The sequence below is a fragment of the Dermacentor silvarum genome, chromosome 3 (genome assembly GCF_013339745.2).
Source record: "Dermacentor silvarum isolate Dsil-2018 chromosome 3, BIME_Dsil_1.4, whole genome shotgun sequence".
Classification (NCBI taxonomy): domain Eukaryota; kingdom Metazoa; phylum Arthropoda; class Arachnida; order Ixodida; family Ixodidae; genus Dermacentor; species Dermacentor silvarum.
In genome coordinates, this window is record NC_051156.1 from 7,285,693 (window position 1) to 7,307,810 (window position 22,118).

The 22,118-nt window shown below is 46.2% G+C and overlaps 1 protein-coding gene across 2 annotated transcripts; it reads left to right on the top strand.

Moving 5' to 3' along the window:
• Positions 1-84: 84 nt before the first annotated feature.
• On the top strand, positions 85-21,223 carry LOC119445290 (N-alpha-acetyltransferase 38, NatC auxiliary subunit-like). 2 transcript variants are annotated; one of them, XM_049663197.1, is made up of 3 exons: positions 85-227; positions 11,321-11,549; positions 21,019-21,223. In XM_049663197.1, exons 2-3 carry the CDS (start codon positions 11,384-11,386, stop codon positions 21,117-21,119), a joined length of 267 nt encoding a protein of 88 aa, XP_049519154.1. In that variant the 5' UTR covers positions 85-227; positions 11,321-11,383; the 3' UTR covers positions 21,120-21,223. The 2 variants fall into 2 exon arrangements, with proteins under 2 accessions (XP_049519154.1, XP_037565531.1); XM_037709603.2 differs by having other exon boundaries at positions 11,346-11,549.
• The last annotated feature ends 895 nt before the right edge of the window (positions 21,224-22,118 follow it).

A 22,118-nucleotide genomic window follows, 5' to 3' on the forward strand; every position in this document is an offset into this window, starting at 1 on the left:
TACAATTCACATCATGTACCTAAAATTTCACGACCTATCATGCTTCACGCACTAGAATTGCGAGAGTACGCTCTGCAGCCGAAGTCGACATCATCAACTTCAAGCGTACACATTCTAAATCGTGCAATGCGAAAATCTCCTTAAAGAATAAATCAGTCATATCCTTTGAGCTTCTTCAATAGGTGGATCAGGCGTGACAAACTCCCTTGGCCCATACATACTGTGAGGTATGTGCCACGAAAGCTTCCCGAGAGCTTTCCTTGTCCGGAGCAGACTACTTTCGTACGGCGTGTACGATCGAGAACGCGGTTCATCGCGGTGTGTAGGCGTTTCTGTGTAGTGTGTAGGCACCATAACGCATCTTGTTTATTATATATTTCGTGGGGGGTTTAGCCCATACCCCGCACGTAACAATATAGTTCTTAATCTCACGCAACTGAATCGTTGCGTAGGTTTGTCGCACATTTTCTGCAGCTAAATCAGTGTCCCCGTGTTGCTCTAAACCGCTACGAATTATGTACAGTAGTGCGGGTTGTAGCGCGCTATCCAATTAGTGGCATGCATAACTCCCCGCTATGCGCGTCATTTTCTTGTCACATAATCTCATCACAACATTATGTGAGCATCGGTCGTTTTATCTAACACTGATATGAGCAGAGGAACTGCGCGGGTAGATCGCGGCGGCAGCCTGACCGATATGTAACATACACGCAACTACATAGAGCTGTCTTGCAGCGCTTCCTATCTTATTATTAGTATTATTTTTGCAATGCTTTGTCATGATTAATGTTAATATTTTTACGAGGAGAGAAGGAAAGGTCCTGGAGACGACGAAAAGTGGACACAGCCTGGCTGCTGGCTGAGCTCTCTTCCATCTCCGCGTCTTCTCTATTTGTGAATACATATTGTAAATAGTTTGTAACATTTAGTGGAGGTGCTGGGTACCCGTCTTCTTCGCATCGGAGCTCCGCAGCGGACGTCACATCCAGCTTGTAACAATGCCTCCTGGGGACGACACATCGGCTACCCAGACCCATTACATTGCCCTTCCGCATCCGCATGGCCCCGTAAAATTCTCCGGTCTCGATGGTATGGTCGTAGAAGAATGGCTCGGCATGTACGAACGTGTCAGCAAGGGGAACAGGTGGGACCCGACCATGCTGGCCGATGTCATTTTCTATCTGGACGGAACTCCGCGTGTTTGGTTCCAAACACATCAAGAGGAACTTACTAGCTGGGAGCTGTTCAACAAGAAGCTGTCAGACCTTTTTGGCAATCCTTCTGGTAAACAGCTGGCCACCAAAAAGTAGCTCGCTACCTGCGCCCAAAGTGCTACCGAGTAGTACGTCTCCTATATTCAAGACGTCCTTACCCTTTGCCACAAAATCGACACAACCATGGCAGAGTCCAACAGAGTAGGACATATCCACAAAGGCATTGCAGATGACGCATTCAATCTCCTGGTATTTAACAATGTTTCTGCTGTCGGCACTATCGTAAAGGAATGTTGCCCTTGTACGCAAGCAGCAGACACCGAACCGTACCTTGTGGGCATGCTTGCATTTATATGTTGGTGGACTCCATGTGTCAACCTGAATGACAAAAACGTCAAGAGAGAAGTAGAATTCACAGAAAAAAAAAAACAGAAAAGAAGAAAAGGCTGTAGTTGAAGGGAATAATTGCGTCCCCGTTAATTTTCACTTCCTTAGTGTGGATACCTGCGTCGTAAGTTAAGGTTATAACCATAATAATTCTGTCATGTCATCCTGCCTTAACCACAAGCTTCCTGTTTTACTGTTCTAGTTTAATTTGCCCTGTCCACATTTGACTTGTCCATTGTAGCACATACAGGGTGCACCATAAATACTGTCACAAAGTTTCTGCCTAATACTTTGGTTGAGAATAAAAATATCTCGGGAAATATTTCATCGGACATTTACCCAATATATTAAGAATGCCACAAAAACATTTTACTCAATCGTGGCCCATAAGGTATCCCCAGGATAATTTTTCTCCATGCTCACTCCAGCGACACTTTCAGAACCACCATGCTAGTGTGCTGAAAGGTGCAGTCCTTTCAAGAGTAGCCCACACACAGAAGTCTATTGGGTTAAGTTCAGGATTGCTCGCCAGCCACTCTTCAGCTGGAATGAACTCGGGCGTGAGAGCACACCACCGCTGCTGTGGAGTTCAATTTTTCTCTTCGATTCTCGTGCAGGGGCACTGCCCTGTTGCAAAGTCCAAGACTACTTGCCGAAGTTGGATAGAGTTCATCGAATGAGGCTGTCGAATATCTTTAAGGTATCTGTGAGTGGCGATCTTTGCACCTTTTGTCATAAAAACAAGAGGAATGGGGCCAGTGGGGGTTACCCCAGCTCAAACGATGACAGACACCGCATGGGAGTTTTGGAAAGCTGTCCCAACTGGCAGCATCAGCAAGCTCTGACCTCGAAACAAGCACACGAGAGTTCCGAGTATTGTGACATGAAAATTTTATCATCATTGAAGACAGTTGCCAAGTGTTCCCCATTCACGGCCTTTGCCAACAGCAGCCGGCATTTTTCCCATCTTCCCTTTCTCTGCTCCTCCATCAGTCCGTGCCTTCTATGGAACTTGTAGGCGAACAACTTGACGGCCCTTCGCATGACTCTTGTCATTGGTGTCGCCAACATGTTCAGCTCCAAGGCCAGCCTTCTGATGCTTCTCAATCGCTGGCATTAGATTATCTTCCTCACAATATTATTAAGGTAAGAAGTGACCACAGAGTGAGGGCAACCACTGCAGGTTACGCCCTTAAAAGTGCCACGTTTGAGAGCCTATTGGACAATCTTGCGGTGAATCTTTCAGAACTTTGGCGACCTCGGAAGTAGAGTGTCCAGCTTCACTCAATGATGAGATTGCAATTCAGTGTGATTCAAGGCGCCGTTTAAAAAAAAAACCAGCATGAAACAAGGCCGAAATACCAAAGAAAAACAGAAGAAATGTTTGACGAAATGATGTGGAGAAACATTAAAAAATTATAGGCACAATCATCGATCAAAGTATCTGACAGTAATTATGGCGCAACCTGTAAATGAGAAAAATGTAAAACTGAGCTGTGCAGCGTAACTAGAACCTTTCTTTTAAATTAATTGCTGTATGTTGCATAGTGGGTAAAGGTAAAGTTTCTGAATTATTGCTTGGACGGACCAGAACTATGTGCGCACAATCACTAACGACGTTTAGGTAATTTGAAAATGCGTAAAGGTTCTTCTACCAAAGTATGCATACCACACGCACACTTGATTTGGTGGGTATTGTACTGCTTGATTGTTGTCAAACACAAGAATGGCTTGTATAAATTATGAAATTGTCACCACCCGAGGGCAGCACAAAGCTACAGAGTTGAAGAAAAATTCTGACTAGGATGACAATTTTTCCCTTTCATCAAAACTTCCTCCACCTTGCATATTCCTGCAGAGTCATGTCCACTAGGTTAATGTCCACCTAGTGGACATGGCAACTTGGGTAACGCCAGATATGTGCCACAGCAAATGTGCCGCTCTTCCATGAAGGGAACTGCTAGAGAAGAGCCCATCTGCATACACACCTCATTACAAGACACATTACGGCAGTGGCAATAGGGTCTGTTGCTACATTGCTTCAATGCTAATCGCATTAATGTCGAAATCCATCATGAGATGGGTTTTTACAGTATTTCTTTTTTTTTCATACTATTATTCTGCAAAGAACTGTGCTCGGTTCCAGCTTTTAATGTGTTTGTGCCAGGAGTAATTATAATCGTGCAAATTGTTCTAGCTGTTGGTTCCTGTACAGTGTATTTCCAACGCAGCTTTTACATATCACGTTTGTTGTGGGTGCTCATCCCTCCGTAATCCTTCACTCTAGCACCTGTTTTTATTGCTACAGTGACAGGTATAGAGTGAGCTTGTGTGGGCGTATTCATTTTGCATGAACTGATAATTGCTTCAATTGCTGTGGGGCTTGCTTTTGATAATCTGATTTTTCACTGTTTTCGTGAGATTGGCATTCTTGTTATGAGTGGTCAGTATTTTAGCACCGCAGTCAAATTAGTAGGTGGTGCCAAGCAAATGAAAAAAGCTAGTGCAACAAATGCGCTTGTTTCTTTTTAGAAATACAAAGTAGGAACTCCAACAATATCACCCATAATCTTCCAGCTTAGTAGTGGAAATTAGAAAACAGGCCTGAGAAGAAGTACACATTTTGTTTCACTTTGTATTGCACTTGTATATTATCCATATGGAATATGTAAATTAGGGCTAAACATTGTTTATAAAAATTACCTGATTAATCAGAACCTTTGAATTGATTAACAAATCGATTAATCATATTTATTTATGTGAAAAGTCATCAGTGGGGGAAAAAAATTAAGAAACCATGCTGCAAATTGACAGCAGTTGTCTTTATCCTTTTGACTGCCACTCCCGAGATAACTCGGGCACCCACCCTGACAGACACAGCCCCTGCTACTCCCAAGTATACTCGCTTTGTGTTTTCAGCGCACTCCCTGTGTCTGTAGAAGCAACTCTTGCAAAAAAACGGCATTGCATAGCTGTTGTGCCACCTATGGAGAGGTCCATCTAAACGCACAAAAGCTGTGCAAGTTAAATTACTGAATGCAGGTGGAGCAGATATCGCAGTGCCCTGTCACTCTTTCACAACGGCACAGCCATGACTAACTAGTGTGGCAGATTTGTAGCGCCCACCGACGCCGTAGCGCGGAGCGCTTTGTTCGGCGCTCTCAGCCGGTGCCTTGGCGCCGGCTAACAAAGAGAAAAAGAAGCGCAGCGCGTGCTCGAGGCGCAAGCTCGGCACGCGCAGTGTCATTCCAAAAGCCAGCCACGCTGGTCGTCGCAGCCCTGTCGCTCGGCTAGCCGCCTTCGCCCTTCTGATCAGGGACGACGGCACGGCTAGTACAGCCGCCGTCACGTCTCTCCTACATTGGTGACCCGGGAGAATGCGCGTTCCACCGAGCGACACGCTGCCATGGCTCACTGGCCGGAGCCGCAGTTCGACCCACCACTGCCGCCGTTCTCGTCCAGCTACGTCGGCGCATGGTTCGCTCAGTTCGAGGCGGCTCTGGAGCTGAACCACATCTGGATCCAGGAGTTCGAGCACGCGGTACTCCTCGACGTCCTGCCGCTTGCTCTCCAGCTCCACCTCGGCGTTCCATCGCCTGGCCCGCGCCCGTACGACGAACTGCGGCAGCGCGTGCTCGACTTCTTCGGCGCTGTCTACCACCCTCTTCCAGAGGTAGACCGCGCGGTGCGCGCGTCATCTCTGCCAGCGCCCTCACCGCCAGCACCAGACACGTCTGCTCCTGCGCCCGTTCTCCACCATCAGGCAAACCTTCCTCCCTCGACTTGCCCCGATACCGTCTCGGCGACCACCCGATGCGCTACCGCACAGTCCCCGGCCTCCGGCTCTCTCCAGGGGTCTCTTTCGTGCGGGTACGCGTACAATGTTGTCGCCGAGGGTATCGTCACGACCATGACACCGGCCACGTCATCGCCTTTCTCGCCCCCAACGATGGCAGGCGACAGTGGAGACATCGCCGACCCAACGCCGGCTACCGTGCCCTACGCCATCGGGTCAGTCTCCAACGCCATCGCTCCTGCAACAACGGCACCCGACCTTTCCACGCGGTCTGCTGAGCCGGTCTCCGAGGCGGCGCGCGAGCTCGGTACCGCGCCGATCCCACTGCCTCCGACTCGGCCGGCTACCACCACCGCGGACACGGGTCACGACCTTCTGCGACACCAGACAACGAACGGTCCATATCTCCAGCGGTCAGCGCAGTCTTCAGCGCAGTTGGTACAGGTCATTCCACCTACCCAGCCCACCTGGGTCTTCACCTGTGCTGCCTCGATGGACGTTCACGCCTCGTCGCTGAGCGCCTCACGGCTTCGACCCACTTCCGGCTTTTGCGATGGACCGATGGAACCACCGGACATTCCTGGGGACCTTGACCCCCTTTTGCCTGGCCAGCCCGTGGCTTACTCGCGATGCACCCCATCGTTAGCTCTGCCGGATCGTGTTCGCCTCCCGACAGGCTGCGCCGCGTCGACCTGCAAGGCACACGTCGTGGCCTGTCCAGGGCTTCGACTCCATTGCTCGTGCACGCATCCTACACGTCATGCAAAGGTGCGGCCTGTGATACGCCTCCGGCAACGCGTGCGCTATCACCGTCGACGCACCCTTCGCCTTACAAGTCTCCCCCTTCCTCATTCTTCAAGAGACATGTGGCGTCCGTCAAATCAGCGGGTAGACGCTCTCCTGCCTACAGCGTCCGTTCCACGAGTCCCTCGCCCGTTGAGGAGCACCCAGTGCCGCCCGCCTGAGTGGTGGTGGCGACCCGATGCCTTCACGTTGACGACTCGGACTGGCCACGGACACTTTTTAATCAGGACTCAACTGGCTCGCCATTTCGACGTTCCGTCTGGGCGGGGGGCCCTGTAGCGCCCACCGACGCCGTAGCACGGAGCGCTTTGTTCGGCGCTCTCAGCCGGTGCCTTGGCGCCGGCTAACAAAGAGAAAAATAAAGAAGCGCAGCGCGTGCTCGAGGCGCAAGCTCGGCACGCGCAGTGTCATTCCAAAAGCCAGCCACGCTGGTCGTCGCAGCCCTGTCGCTCGGCTAGCCGCCTTCGCCCTTCTGATCAGGGACGACGGCACGGCTAGTACAGCCGCCGTCACGTCCCTCCTACAGATTCATGTGGACTTTGGCAGTCAAAGATGAATACTTGATGAATTATGAATTGAAAGAAGCTGATGACAGAGAACCACTTTCTATGTAGCATGAAATGTCTGCTGAGCCCACAAAAGAGAGAGAGAAATGCCCGGGGGTGAGTATTGGAAGGGCAGTCATGGCCAGCGCAGCATGTCCGTCCATCCAGACTATAACAGACGAAGGAATATATGAACTGTTCACAAATAGTGAAACAAGAGAGAACGGCGACAATAAATCAGCTTTTATGTAACTTGAAATCTCTGCTGCACCAACACACTAAAGAAACCTGGCAGGGACTGTGTAGTGCTCAGAAAAAAGAAAAAAAAACACTTGGGCAGTCAGAAGGGTAATGTCACGTCAGCTACACTCAGTGAGTGGACATACCAAGCAAACTGAGCTCAGGCACAATCGTAAGTCCAGCTGCAGAGATAAAGTAGCATGTTAACATTTTCTGGCAGTCTCATCATGGAACGCCCTAGCCTTAGCATGACACCGGCCCTTTGTTCAAGAATAATGCAATGGCAAGTGCCACAGAGGCTGTATTTTCTCACCATCAGCTTATATCAGAGCACGCAGAAATGGCTTTTCAGCTAAGAAAATCCCAGAAGCTGTCTTATAACCTTCTAGCTCAGTCTGTCATTGCCTTCTTTGCCATTGAGCAAGTGAAGTGGGGACGTCGGTGTTGAAACTTGCCTTGTTTTGCTCACATCACCTGAACCAATTATTTGCCGAGAGAATCTTTCTGGCTTGAAAGCAAAAATTACCCGGTGTTGTCTACAACGTACCATGCACAGACTGCAGCTGCAGTTACATCGGCGAAACCAGCAAGTTCACAAGAAGATTAAAGGCGCACCAAAGGGACGTCTCCAAGAATAAAAAAGCGTCGAACACCCTTGCCGAACACGCCGACAATCGCAATCACCGCATCGATTGGGAAAATGCTGCTTTAATAGCAAAGGAAGAGAATTCGATGGCACGACTTATGTTAGAATCTTTATTTATTCAAACGACGGGGACAACAGTATCAACAGGACTGATGGAAGTCTGCCTGCTAACCACACCCGTTCTCTATGTCACATTTTGGCATAAAAACTACTTGCGGCTCTTGCCCACTTTTAGTGTGATCAAGGAACTCGTACGGGTCCTGAAACATCTCTGTGTTATTTTCACCTTGACTTGGTCAGTGGCCGCAATTTTTTCATTATCATGTTACCTGACCAGGCGAACTAGCGTCGCAGTCTTGATTACACAAAAATTAAGCATGATAAAAGCAATAATAGATTAATTGGAAGGTTAATTGATCACTAGCCTACCCTTAACATAAATCAGTGTGAAGAAGCTTGGATCTGGTATTATGCATGCATTTGTGACAGAGGACTCATGCTGCTTGTTTTCCAGACTAGTCCTTGGGTCAAATCCCGCATTCAGGTAAACTTCTGGGGCAAAGCAACTCGAGCCTTCGTACTTCCTTTCTTTCCTTTCAAGATTTGGGATCAGTCCGTTTCAGCCTGACAGGAAGATCCCTGCCCCCACCAGTTCGCAAGTGAAAATAGAGCAATGTTACGAAGCCATAAGGACAAAAAGAGCACGAAGAGATCGGATGAAGTCTTACAGAAAGTAGCTTCAGTTTTGCCAGCATAGGTTGACCTCTACTCAGTTTCTCTTTCTTTGGTTATTGTTTCTATGTGTAGCTCTTCAGATGTTTTTAACACTACTCGTAGCACGACATTCATAATACAGTAATTGCAGGTATTCCATGCAGCCTGTAACTGAATCTTTAAAAGCTTATGTGTTTTCCAGCATGTGGATTACAAGCAACATCAGCATACTCAAGCGCAGACCTTGCAATGATTAGTAGCTGTACTTTTCCGCCAATGAGCACAATGCCACGAGTTCGCTTCCCAGCTTCAGCTGCTGCATTCTGATGGGTGTTGAATGCAAAAATGCACATGTATTGAGCATTGGGGTGCCCAATAAAGAATCTCAGGTGGTCAGAATACACATGAACCACGAAAATGCTCACATTACACATCTCATACTCTATACTCATGGACAACTTTCTGTGGGAATGAAGGGAAAGCTATAGGGGCAGAGCTTCTGCACGTGTTTTACTGCGCCAAGTAGTCCAGCAGCGTCTGACAGTGCTTCTTGTTTCTTGGAACAGATACTGAATCAGTGTGGCTCCCACGTGTGACACTTTAACATTTGCTTAAACACGGAAGAGAAAAGCAGGAAAATATGTCAAATTTTACTCTGAGTGGTGCAGTTTGTCTTATTTTACTGTTGTAAATATATGACTATCTTTTTTCTTTTCCCTAACTTAAACTAGTGCAGATGAAAATGTGAGTCTGTTTCCAGGAGCACTCTTACTTGTGCGTGCTTTGCTTGTAGCTCTCCCTTTATTGCCACAGGAAGTTGTCCACTAGGATATGTGAACAAAATTTGTTGCATTTTAAGGAAGCTAGGTTTTACCAACTGATGGAACCAGAAGTTTGATTTCGGGTTTCAGATTTTTAGGGAAAAGTTGCTTAAGCTCAGTAAAATTTTAAAAATTGGGTCAAGACTTTACAGCTTCATAACTCGGCACCAAAGTCTTATATCACTATCATTTAAAATGCATCTGTTAGATCATCTAAATCAGACAAACATTATTTGCTTGCTCTCAATTTACACGAAATTGTTACATTTCTTACGTGAGTTTTAGCGAACTCCTATTCCCAAATTAGTGTAGTGTTAGTCTTACTTTGTTTTACATTACATTACTGTTTACATTACTGTTTAATGGTTTACATACATTAGTCTTACTTTGTTTGGATGTTCTAATGGATGCTGTTTACAGACTTATGATATTGCTTTTTATTGCCGAATTACAGTGTTGTAAACTTGATGTTCCTTTTTCTTCTTGTATTTTTCAACTTACAGTGGCAATTTTCGTTTAAAAAATAAAATCAATGGCTGAAATAAAAATCTGTCCCAACAGGTGGTGTACTATAAGTTTTTCTTTGAAATGCTACAAGCCCATTAAATTTGCTCAGTGAATGCATCCCAAAATATTTCTGTGTTCAGATGTGTTTAAATAGGAACTTTCGTGGTGAAGCATCTTCTCCATCTGGATTCTCCCACAACAGCATGCCTCATAGACATAGGTCGGCGACATAAAGCCGATGCTTACTCGTACTCACTCACCAATATTCTCGCAGGCTGTGCACTCGCTCACACTCATTGGCACTCACTCAAGCTCCTAGTCATGCCAACCCGTACTCACCAATACTCACTCGCATTCATATTCATTTCCATTCACACTTACCAGCATCCACTCAGGCTCATACTTGCATCAACTTTCACTCGCCGGCATTCACATACATGCATCCACTCACACTTGCTGACATTCCACAATTAATTAATCCTGGGGTGTTATGCGCCAAAATCACGATTTCGTTATGAGGCGCGCCATAGTGGTGGACTCTGGATCAGTTTTGGCCACCAGGGGATCTTTAACGTGCCCCCAGTGCACGGGACATGGGCATTCTTGCATTTTGCCCCCATCGAAATGCGGCCATGGCAGCCGGGATTCGATGCTGACATTCCACACCATGATAGCATTGGTCGGAGAATAATGAATTAGAAGAATTTTGCTTGCAGCGTATAATTGTAAAATAACTATTTTTAATGTTAAGTCGTGCAAGATGAGGTGTGTTATTAATTAGCTGTAGGTTTTTCGGGTACTGCCGCTGAGGCAAAGGCGGTCGCCAGTTGATGCGTACAGCTCACGTTCAAACTCAGATCTACTCGACATCATGGTTATTAAGTTTTGCTCGTACTCACATTAACAGGCACTCACTCCCATTCATACTCGTTTCCATTCAGATCCTTTGTCACTCATTAACACTCTATCTCATGCCTGTGATATGAGTGAGGAGAGAGTATGAGTCGGTGTACTTATGAGTGTACTCGTTAGTGTGTATGACAACCCATGCTCATAGCTGAGCTGTGGGCTATGCTACATACAACACCATGAATTATGGCTCCATTCTGATACTTGCCGTAGATGGCTAAATAGACAGCTAAGGGGACTGCTGCCATCTTAAGTCTCCAATTCGGACGAAGTCGGTGAAGCAGACAGCTTACAAAGGACAGCATCAAAGTAAAAAATTATGCAGGCTAGTTTTTGCTGTCTAAACAAGACGGTAAGCATGCCTGAAAAAGCATTGGAAAAGTTAGTTTGTGCAGAAGAAAGTGTAACCAAGCTTTTCCTTTTCTTTTTCTTTTTTTTTGCACTAATGGTAAGCCACATTGCATTGTTTTAGAGTGCACGCACATAGTTTAAAGTATGGAGTTATTCATTTTTTCTTGACACGAAATGGGTTCTAAATGCTTTCCAAAATACCTGGAGTGTCATTTCTCTTAGTCCTCATCCTTTGAGCTGTACGCACTTTTAATTATGAATAGCCAACTAGCCCAAGCCGTACAAAAGCTGTTTTCTAAGCTGTCATTGTGGACTGTATTCTTTGCTGGCCAGAATTTGAACATACTCTCTGATTAGGCCTTGCTTGGCTCCTAATGTTGCTTCAGTCAGCTTGTGCTGACTTGTGTGCAGGGCCACCAGTGGGGCCAGGGGGCAGCAGTGGGGTGAGCATGGCCGCGGGGGAGGAAAGCATTGGTCGGGCGCGGCTACGCCGGTGGCTCAACCAAAGCCTGCGGGTGGAGATGAGCGACGGTCGCACCCTGGTGGGCAGCTTCCTCTGTACCGACCGGGACCAGAACATCATCCTTGGATCCTGCTCGGAGTACCTGCAACCTGGTGAGAAGAGAGGGGGCTCCACATCCTGTTTGTTGAAGCGGACAGGCTTCAACTAACAGAGTGAGGGAAAGGGAAATGAGAACAGGGAAAGAGACAACTTGTCGCAAGTGGGAATGAAACCTACACCTTCTGCATTACATGCGTCACTCTACCTATTGAGCTACCGTTGCAGCCATCCTACCTTGGTCTTTCATGGGTATTGTGTATAGGTACTAGATCTAGCCCTGGGAGTGTTAGCCAGCACAACTCACAGTCATGGCGACAGAGTTAGAGCATCCTTTCAACTGCAGGCGTCACGTAGTATGTGAACTTAAAGAGAAGACAACAGGCCAATGAAACTCTCATACGTTACCTCATGGCCTAAAGGCTGCCAAAGTCGGGACTTTAGCCATGAAATGAGCAAGAAGAAGCAGGGTAGATGCATGTGGTACCACGCCTGTCCTCTATGCCAAATTTTCCCAAATAGGAGCACGCTACACTAATCTTTCAGCTAAGCATCTGGATTGGTCACACACACAAACCTTGCACAGAGGTGGTGTTTCATGGTGCATGCAGTTTAATACCGAGTTTCAGTCGACTACTCGCCTCTTTCATTTAGAATAAAGGAGAGGTACACACCATCTGCAGCAAAGCCATACTAATAACGATGATTTTGTAAAATTAGAATGGTGGCACCATTACTCATCACAATGACAAAACGCGCTGACATCTGAGCAAACAGATAAATCTATGCTTCTGTTGCACCGAAGTCGACAAATCTACACACACTAGCTTTTTCTGAGCGTCTTGAGCATATAAGTGCATACTGAAAGAGTGCAGAGAAAGAAGCACTTAACGTCTTTCAATCTACAAAACATTTTCATGCTTATACTATGTATTCTTTATGCATATTGTCTCATTGATAAGCCATTTTACTCAGCTTTTATAAGACACTCATGGGCACATTACTGTAGCTACATGGATAATGTGCAAAGCTGTATCCAATATTTGCTTATACAAGAACTTGCTGCACTCATATACAGCCTCACCTCTATAAAGTATATGAAATGTACTGCCCTGACCCATCTAACTTTCCTTCCTCCAATTTTTTTTTTTTTCGTGCGCTAGTAACATTACTTGATATGGAAAAAATACATTTTGTGGTGAAAAGAATAGCAGTGTTTACTCTTAATTTGCCATCCTTTCATGTGAGAAATTGTGTTAGGCAAATGGTAGATTTATACCTGATCGACCACCCAAAAGCAGCCCACACAGAATAGCACAAGTCTTTTTATGAAACAATCACAAGGATTTTTGCACGAAATGTGAGCAGCAGCAGCAGCCACATTTGTGTCAGGTGTTACATGCTGCAGCAGTTGTGCTTTATAGGTACGTGGGTTGCATAGACATGGCAAACATGAAGCAAAACATTTATTTCGAGAACAAGGTCAAATAACATTAACAATCAAACGTTAACATACAGCCAGAGAATACAAAAGCGACACCACACCACCATAGCACTTGCAAATCAACCGCCAAGCCTTCCTCCAGCAAACCACCGCAACTGCTTCTTTCATGCCATCTCCGTCTCACAACCACGTGTTTCCCCCTCATTGCTCTGCTTGCACTCCTCTTGTAATGCCATTGTTTGTAAAGTGCCATGTGGTGACATTTTGTGAAAGCATATTACTTAGTACAATCGCAACAGATGGCGGTACTGCCTGAAATTCCTACAATGCATGGAAATAGCTCTGCTGCACAAATGCACGTATGAAGCTGAAATGTTAGCACAGTCGAGCACAAACATGTACATATGCCAGCAAAATGCAAGAACAGAATGATTGGCGTGAAAGGCAATACGTGTGCTTAATATCCAGCATGCTCCTGCCAACTTTTACGATTTTATCGTAATGTCATCGAGGATAAGGGCACGGACACTGCATTCTTGGGAATTATCAATACATTTACCATTTCCCAGCAGCAGCACAACGACCCAGAACTGCTTCTGTGTATTGATTTCTTGGAAGGCTGAGGCAAAGACGTGCCACGACTTATTGGAAGAAGTCTGGCGTCATTTTGGTTGAAGGACAATGTTCTCTATCAGAACTTTTCTCCGATGGGCAGCACTTACTTACTGGTCGTGCCTGCTTCAGTTCGCAATGGAATTGCGAAGTCATCTGGGCTACACACGAACATTGTCTGACTGTGGCATAAGTATTATTGGCCGAAGCTCCCCGCCGATGTTGAACGTCATGCACGCACCTGTCCTCACTGCCAAAGATGCAAAGCGTCACCTGACAAGCCAGCTCGTCTCCTACATCCTGTAAACGTGCCGGAAGTGCCATTCGCCAAAATTGGCATGGATTTTCTTGAACCATTTCCAACTTCAGCTACAGGGAACAGGTGGATTATTGTCGCCACTGACTACCTTACCCGTTATGCGGAGACAGCAGCTCAATTTTTTGTCGGAAACGTCATTCTTGGGCATGGTGCCCAGCAGTAGTAATTACTGACAGACGTTCACGGCTGAATTTTAGATGCAGTTCTCAAAATCAGCAGCACAATCCACTGGAAAACGACAGCCTATCATCCCCAGACAAATGGACAAACAGTGTTTGAACAAGACACTCGTAGACATGCTTTGCGTGTACATCGACGTGGAACATAAGAACTGGAACGAGATTTTGCCTTATGTAACCTTCGCATATAACACCGCTTAACTGGAAATGACTCGTATGACACCATTCAGCTTTGTACACGGTCGCGAAGCCACGACAACTCTGGATGCAATGCTGCCCCGTGAGTGCGACGACATCCATGCAGATGCTGAAGAATTTGCTCAACGTGCCGAAGAAGCCCGACAGCTTGCACGTGTACGCATCCGCCACCAGCATGACAAGGAAACAATGCGGTACAATTGTCAGCACAAATTCGTTGCCTACACACCCAGCGAGGAAGTATGGGTTTGGATACCCATTCAGGCGTCAGGGACTCTCTGAAAAACTGCCAAGACGATATTTTGGGCCATACACAGTTATCTGACGCCTGAACGACATGAACTATGAGGTCATGCCAGATGGTGAAACTTGTTCACGGCGCCACAAGCACCCACCCGAAGTGGTGCATGTGGTGCGCATGAAGCCATACTGTTCCAAGTGACTCACGTTTTAGTGTCTCGTACATGCATGCACTTAAGCTGCATATCAGGGCAATGCTTCCCTTGGAAGGGAGGCAAATGCCACGTCTGTAGTGTGGCAAAGACAACGATGGCAAGACATATCGGCACTTGTGAAAAACATTGAGAGCAAGAAGAATCAGTGACTAGCACGCGGTATTAAAAGACATCCGGTCTTGTTACTGCTCCTGCCTACAAGTTCATTTGTCCCTCAAGTTTCGTGAAGCCGTGACAGTATGCCAGATTTTTAAGGCTTCTTCATGATTGTTCATGATACCAGTAACTTCGTGATTTTATATTCGCACCTAGTTTAACACAACTGATTTTGAAAGAGCACAGATACAGTCACTGACCGGTTTTTTTTCAGAGCCTGATTTTGTGAAATATTTTATTCTGACCTATCCACAGCCGTGACACCATCTTCAACAACCAATGTACAGTATAGACCACTTATAACGTAACTGCTTATAGTGCAGGACCAGAGTGCGGTCTTTTCAGACTCCCGTTAATTTTCCCATAGCATTCCATGTATACGCATACCGCTTACAGTGCAGCCGCGTAAGACTAAATACCGGTTATAATGCGGCTTCCGCGGGAAAATCTCGCCGACAAGGGCGGTAGCGAGCACGCTTCTCAACGAGGTGCGCCCACCGATGGGAGAGGAGATCAACAAGGGCGATGCGGAGGAGGAATGTGAGACGGGGAGCATGAGTCCAAGGGCGATAAAATCGTCGCCGTGCGCCGAATGTGCGAGTGAAAGCGCGCGGGGGACGCGCGCCTTCACGGAGAGCGAACGCACAGTGGAGAGCAAATGCGACTTCTCCAAACCGTATATTTTACAGGTAACGTAAACAGAACGAGCTGGCCTGGCACATTCAGTGTATGCTCTGCAGCCCTTCATACATTGCTTATCCATTACTAACAATTGCTTTTATAAAATTTCATCGCTCATTTTCCCTCTTCCATCGCGCGAAATACCGTGGGGGTATGGGAGGGAGGGGGGGGGGGGGGCGACGCTTTGCTGCGGCACCTAATGCGTATGTTGCAACCGGGCGCAAGGGGAACTGGTGACACAATCTCCCACACGAAAGGAGCAAAGCGGGAAGGCAGCGCGGGAGGGAGGGAGGGGGGGGTGGCTTCTACTCTGCCAACAAATGCGTTCGCGCCTGTGCCGGCTGTCGGTGTTGTCGCGCGCACCGTATTTTGAAAGCGATCTCCACACGGCTCGTATGCGCTGTGCTTATGCTGCTCAGTTTCCGTTGAAGCGATAGACCGCACGAACCTTCGCTCGCTGCCGTGGCCGCGTTTCCCCACACCGGCGTTTTGACAGTGGTTGTCTGCGGTAATCGAGTCTATTTACGTTTGCTTGTGCGTGTTGACACCACGCTTGTTAATTCAGTTAGTAAGCAAATGTGTCAAGTTTATGCAGCCGATAAAACTACTATCCCTACTCCTTATAGCTCTCTACTAATTTGCTATCGCAATTGATGCTTTGACTTTCGGGCGAAACTCAGACATTTTTTTTATTACTTTGCTTCATGCAAACATCGTGGGTACTTGGACATTAACCTTTCAACGTTCGTAAATTTACACGGATGCAAAATTCCCCGTCGCACGCTTTGATTCTCGGATACACGCGGCTGCTTGGTCTACATGTTTTGCATATGTGCAGGGCTTGAAAATCGTTGTTTTGGTTATAGTGCGGTACCGCTTATAGCACAGATATTCACGACTCCGGCGATTTACGTTATAAGCGGTCTACACTGTATCATGGTTGTTGGCTGCCTTGTGTGAAATCGCATGAATAAACTGTGTAAAAATTTATATTTTTTAGTGGCATATATCATTTTAGCGACGATTCTTTAATAAACGAACATATTGAGTTACATGCAAATTTTAGTACATGTCACAAAATTTTAGTATTTTTTTCGTTTCGACTGTAGTATTTTTTAAATTCTGATGTTGCATGCTGCACAAATAAAAATCACCAAACCTTTGACAAGGTTTCATTTTCATAGTACACGTCATTAATCATTGTCATAACCTTATTACATGTAGATTTTACGCACTTTACAGTGACTATTTTAGGCCCCTTTACAGCTACGCCTCATCTAATGTTTTATCCACGCCTCATAATTCACTATTCATGTACCACCGACACACCTTTTTCATAGCCTTGGCGCTCTTTGGCCACATCTAGCCCTTGCGCCAATAAACCCCACTAATCATCATCAAACCTTTGACATGCCATACAGGGCCATCATAGTTCTCTATAGTGACTCAAGTTAATCAGGATAGAAAACGACACGCATGTGTTAACATGTTGCGTTGATGCAACAGAAGCAGAAGGATGCCCATACGCAAATTTATTTATTTATGTATTCATTCATTGATTTAATAATTCATTCATTCATGTTACCCTACGGGCCCCAAAGGAGCATTGAGTAGAGGAGGGGGGGAGGGTCGATTACAAAAAAAAGTAACACTTCCCCATAAAAAAGAATGAACAGTGTTAAAGATACAGGCAGTGCAAAATCATTCACACAAGCAAAGAAACAAATTATACGTTGGAAGAAAAAAGAACAGTATGCGCAAGGATAGAACAAACTAAATGGAAATAAGCATTGTTGTACGATGGTTATTCGTAAAATAAAGTTCCCAATGATTTTTCACAATGAAAAACGTGTTTATTGGCATTGAATAATACATTTTTGGAAAGCTTAGATTTTCCCATATTTTTTTACATAATCGCCGTTGTGATCAATGCATTCTTGCATGCGGTGTACCATCTTCTTTATGCCTGAATCGTAGAACTCTCCCGCCACGCCCTGAGGGTAGCCTAAAACCTCTTCTTTCAGCTCCTCCTTGTTCTGAAATGCGTCCCACCCAGGTGTTTCTTCAATTCAGGCAAGAGATGGTAGTCACTTGGGGCTATGTCTAGGCTGTAGGGTGGGTGTGTGGCAGTATACTATCCAAATTTGTTGATCAGATTGTTTGTTACACGGGCGATGTGCAGACGACTGTTGTCCTGATGGAAACGCACTCCCTTCATGAGCATGCCTCTCCTCTTGTTTTGAATCACGCGGCGAAGGTTCTTCAACGTCTCACAGTAGCGGTCCGCATTGATTGTTGTACCGGCAAGCATGAATTCACACAACAATAACCCCTTCCTGTCCTAAAAGACGCTCGCCATCACTTTGCCGTCAGACAGTGTTTGAACTTCCGCGGCTTCGGCGTCTCTGGAAGTTTTCACTGACGGGATTGTTGTTTCATTTCCAGTGTCGTGTAGTGGACCCAGGTCTTGTGCCCAATGACAATAGAGTCCAAGAATTCCTCGCCATCAGTTTCGTAGGCCTGACGAAATTCGCGGGCCGCTTCGCCAGATTGTCATTTGTGGGCTTCCGTAAGCATTCTCAGGACCCACCTTGCACAAACCTTGGCATACCCTAAATGGTCTGTCAAAATTTAGTCAATGCAAGTCTTGCTGACATCAGGGATCATCTCGCAGAGCTCCCGAACCGTCACCCTTCAATTTTTCAGCATTGTTTTTTCCACTTTCGCAATCGTTTCGTCCAAAACCGATGGCCGTCCAGAATGCTGTCCGTCATGGACGTCTGTACGTCTGTCTTTGAATTTTCTACACCATTTGCGCACTTGTTGTACGCTCATACACTTTTCTTCATAGACTTCACACAGTTGGGAATGAATGTCCACCGGCGCAGTGTATTTTTTTTTCACAAAAAAAAAACGAATCACAGAGCACCTGGCAGGAGAAGCGAGCGGTAGCTCCATCTCTAACAGCTGCCAGTCCAAGACTGAGCATCGCAGACAGCTCGCTGGGGTGGGGACTGGGAGAGGGCGAACCAAGTTACACGCGAGTGTCGCCGGACCCCGTATAACAGCGTTCCTCGCGACTGCAGCTCCTTGGGAACCTTATTTTACGGACAACCCTCGTACAAAATCAAAATGACGTATGAAGTTGCAATTGTTCACGAAATTTAGCGGGGTCACTTATTGATGCAATATCGCTAGGAAGATTATTTCACAGTGCTGTGGCACGTGGCAATGTTAATTTGTTGAAAGACTGTGTGCGGCTAAAAAAGCACCTGAAACTGGCATGATTATGCACTTGACCAGGTGTGCGCAAAGGAATTTCAAGCAAGAGACAACTAGGTCACGAATTGTAAAAGTACTTATGAAAAAGGCATAGAACAGCAATAGAACATCGGTAATCCAAATTAATAAGCATAATATGGTATTTAATTTGGCTAATGCTGGATTAACAATTGTAATTGCTTGTTATAAGAGGGGCAGCATGATTTTGGATGGATTCCAACTTATTTACTAAATACTTTTGATGCGGAGACAATATTGATGAAGCGTATTCAAGTTGTGGGCACACAAAAGTATGGTAAGCCATTTGTCGATTGGCAGGTGGAGATTGATGCAGAGGCCGATGTAGAAATCCTAGAGCTTTATTAGCTGTAGTGCATGTCTTCTCAACATTAGTGGACCAGGAAGGATTGGAGCAAAGATGGATGCCAAGGTATTTATAAGTGGATGCCCTGGAAAATACAGTGGAGCAAATAGTGTACATGAAGTTAGAGACAGATCTTTTATGGCTAAACGAAATTAAGCAGCACTTAGATGTGTTTAATGTCATTTGCCAATGATTACACCACGCGGACGATCATCTGCAAGGAGTTATATACTGGAAGATATGTGTTTGGGCAAATCAATGAATTAGAAAAAGGAGAGAACTGAGTACACTATCCTAGTGTACACCTAATGTTGCGTATGATAAAGAGGAATTGTCTGTACTGCTGCCTATGAGACAAAAAATTACAAAGCCAAGTTAATGTTTTTAAGGAGTCAAGTCTAAGAGCAGTTAGTTTAGCTATTAGGTGGCAGTGAGCTACTCGGTCAAAGGCTTTCTCATAGTCAAGAAATGTGCAGTCAATGTGTTTGTTGTTATACTCATGCTACAGTGTAATTCAGGCATGAATTCTAGTAGAGTGTCACAAGACACCCCTTTCTTGAAACCATGTTGGTTATCAAAAAAAGAAGCTATTTGTTTCAGTGATTGTAGATATGGGAGGTAATAATGTGTCAAGAAGCTTGCAACAGATGCATGTTAAGGAAATGCGGCATTAAGACTTAGAGATTGACTCCAACCAAATAAGGAAATTTACTAGCCCGACGTTTCGGAACCAATTCGGCTCCTTCTTCAGGGGGTATTCTTCGGAGGTGGCGGTGTGCCGCTTTTAAAAGGTCCGTCGTAAGAAAGGAGAGGAAGGGGGAGAGAGCGTAAGGTGCGGAAACACTTGACAGGGCACCTGTTCGAGACAGACAAAAGAGGGGGTGGGGGGGGCTTCGGCGTCGCTGGTCGGCTGGGTTGACCGATGCTGGGCGCCCTTTAGTCGCGGGAATGCGTTGACGAGGGACCGGGGGGGGGGGGGAGGGGGGAATGAGTTGTCTTGGTGTTGCTGACCTAGAGCAGGGGGTCCTTTCTTCCCTTCGTCGCGTCTGCAAGGCCATGAACATACAAAGAAAGAAGACAGCTCTAGGTCAGCAACACGAAAACAACTCGTCCCCCCCCCCCCCCTGTCCCTCGTCAACGCATTCCCGTGACTAAAGGGCGCCCAGCATCGGTCAACCCAGCCGACAAGTGACGCCGAAGCCCCCCCACCCCCTCATAGCAACTGTGTCATTCTAATCTGAATATACTGTAGGAGGGCAAATGGTCTTCCACACTGGTTCTATGTATGTCTATACGAATTACAGAGAAGCTGTTCAGAGTAGTTCTGCAGCAGTTTTCATGCAGCTGGGAAAGCTGTTGTGCAACAGCATCGTCGATACCATGTGTAACTGCAACGCAACATCTCACATGTCATTATACTGGCTCCATGTCAGAGGTCAGCTAGGAGTTAGTTCAGCTGCAGCGGTGAAGGCTGAGACTGTGGTGCTGCAACACAGCCTGCATGGGAGTCTTCACTAAGAATAGCCAGCCACGAGTGAGGCTTTGAGCCAGCAAATTGACGCCTAGAACTTCCAAAGGGTGTGAGAACTGGCTTATACAGCTTTGCTGTCTTTGATGGATTAGTTGTCAAATTGGCGTCAGTAAAAATTCGTTCAATTGCAAGCTTCATTCAATATTTGGTGCTGCATGTTTATTCTTCATTTTTGTCCCCTCGGTGCAGGGTTATACTGCTTGAGCATCATCTAGCACTTTGCTCGCTGTTGGATACTCCTGTGTATGCACGTCACTGACCTACTTGTGATATGCTCATGAGCACTCCACGTTATTCCATGCAGACACCACTGGCAGCACTGTGGAACCACGCATCCTTGGTCTGGCGATGGTCCCTGGCCAGCACATCATCTCGGTGCATGTGGATGAACAGTGCAGTGACTAGATGGGACTTAATGCCGTGGAACATGTCCTGTGCTGTACATACCTCGGCACCTGTTTTGTTGTTTGAATGTTTGGAATGGACGTATAAAGTTGCCTAAGTTGTTTTATACGCCTCATGGCAGTTTTGTCAATGGGTATGTAAGGCATGCACAAGTCTTGAAAGGTCTACTGCAATGAAATTATAAACTGAGTAAAAAGCCTAGTTTATAGGCTAACTGCAAAAAAATTTGACTTTGCCTAAATTTGTTACGAATGAGTAGTATATACCATCAAAACAACCCTTCGCAGAGCCGCAGGGCTGGTAATAGACCTCTCCTGGGGTACGTCCTGCCGCGCTGGCGACGATGACGTCATTGGTGCACATGAAGTGACCCTGGTTGGCAAAACACAGCCGCCGCTGGCTTTCTGCTTGGTGCATTCGTGCAGTGCTTGGTGTAGGCGGGTGCCATGGGGACGCATGCTTTTCTTCTTTTTTCTGAAGTTTTTTTTTTTTTTTTTTTTTTTTTTTTAACGTGAACCTGCATTCTTGCCAGCCAGATTAGCAGTACTGTGTGTTGGAGAACATTGGCATGCGGTAGACTGCATGATTCAAATCTGGCAACGCTGGCCTTTTTTACTTGCTAACGTGAACCACATGGTGGTCTGTGATGGATTGTGCGATGAAGAGTATCGTCTTTTCCAGGAAAGTGTGCCACGTTTGTTGTGGTAAAGCGTGCGACAAAAACAGCGACAACATCGGCTCATTTTTGCATAGGGAAACGAACCACATTGTGTGTGTGTGTGTGTGTGCGCACTACACAATTGGCAATATATCTCGCTTGCGATACTATGGATGCATGTTGCGTGTAATAAGGCCAGTCGTAGTGATCAGTCACCAAGATAACTTCAGGACCCGTAATTCTTGAACAAGTGAGAATGAATGAGACGTGATGATTAGTGAGCGCATGCATGTCAGTGCCATCTGCGCTGTGTGCAGAAAAAGAAAAAAAACTTCATTTGA

What these genes read in the sequence shown, in the direction of transcription:
- LOC119445290 (XM_049663197.1), top strand. Translation starts at nt 11,384, where the DNA reads ATGGCCGCGGGGGAGGAAAGCATTGGTCGGGCGCGGCTACGCCGGTGG. An exon ending in CTCGGAGTACCTGCAACCTG is followed by an intron (nt 11,550 to 21,018) that starts GTGAGAAGAGAG and finishes TATTCCATGCAG; the next exon opens with ACACCACTGGCAGCACTGTG.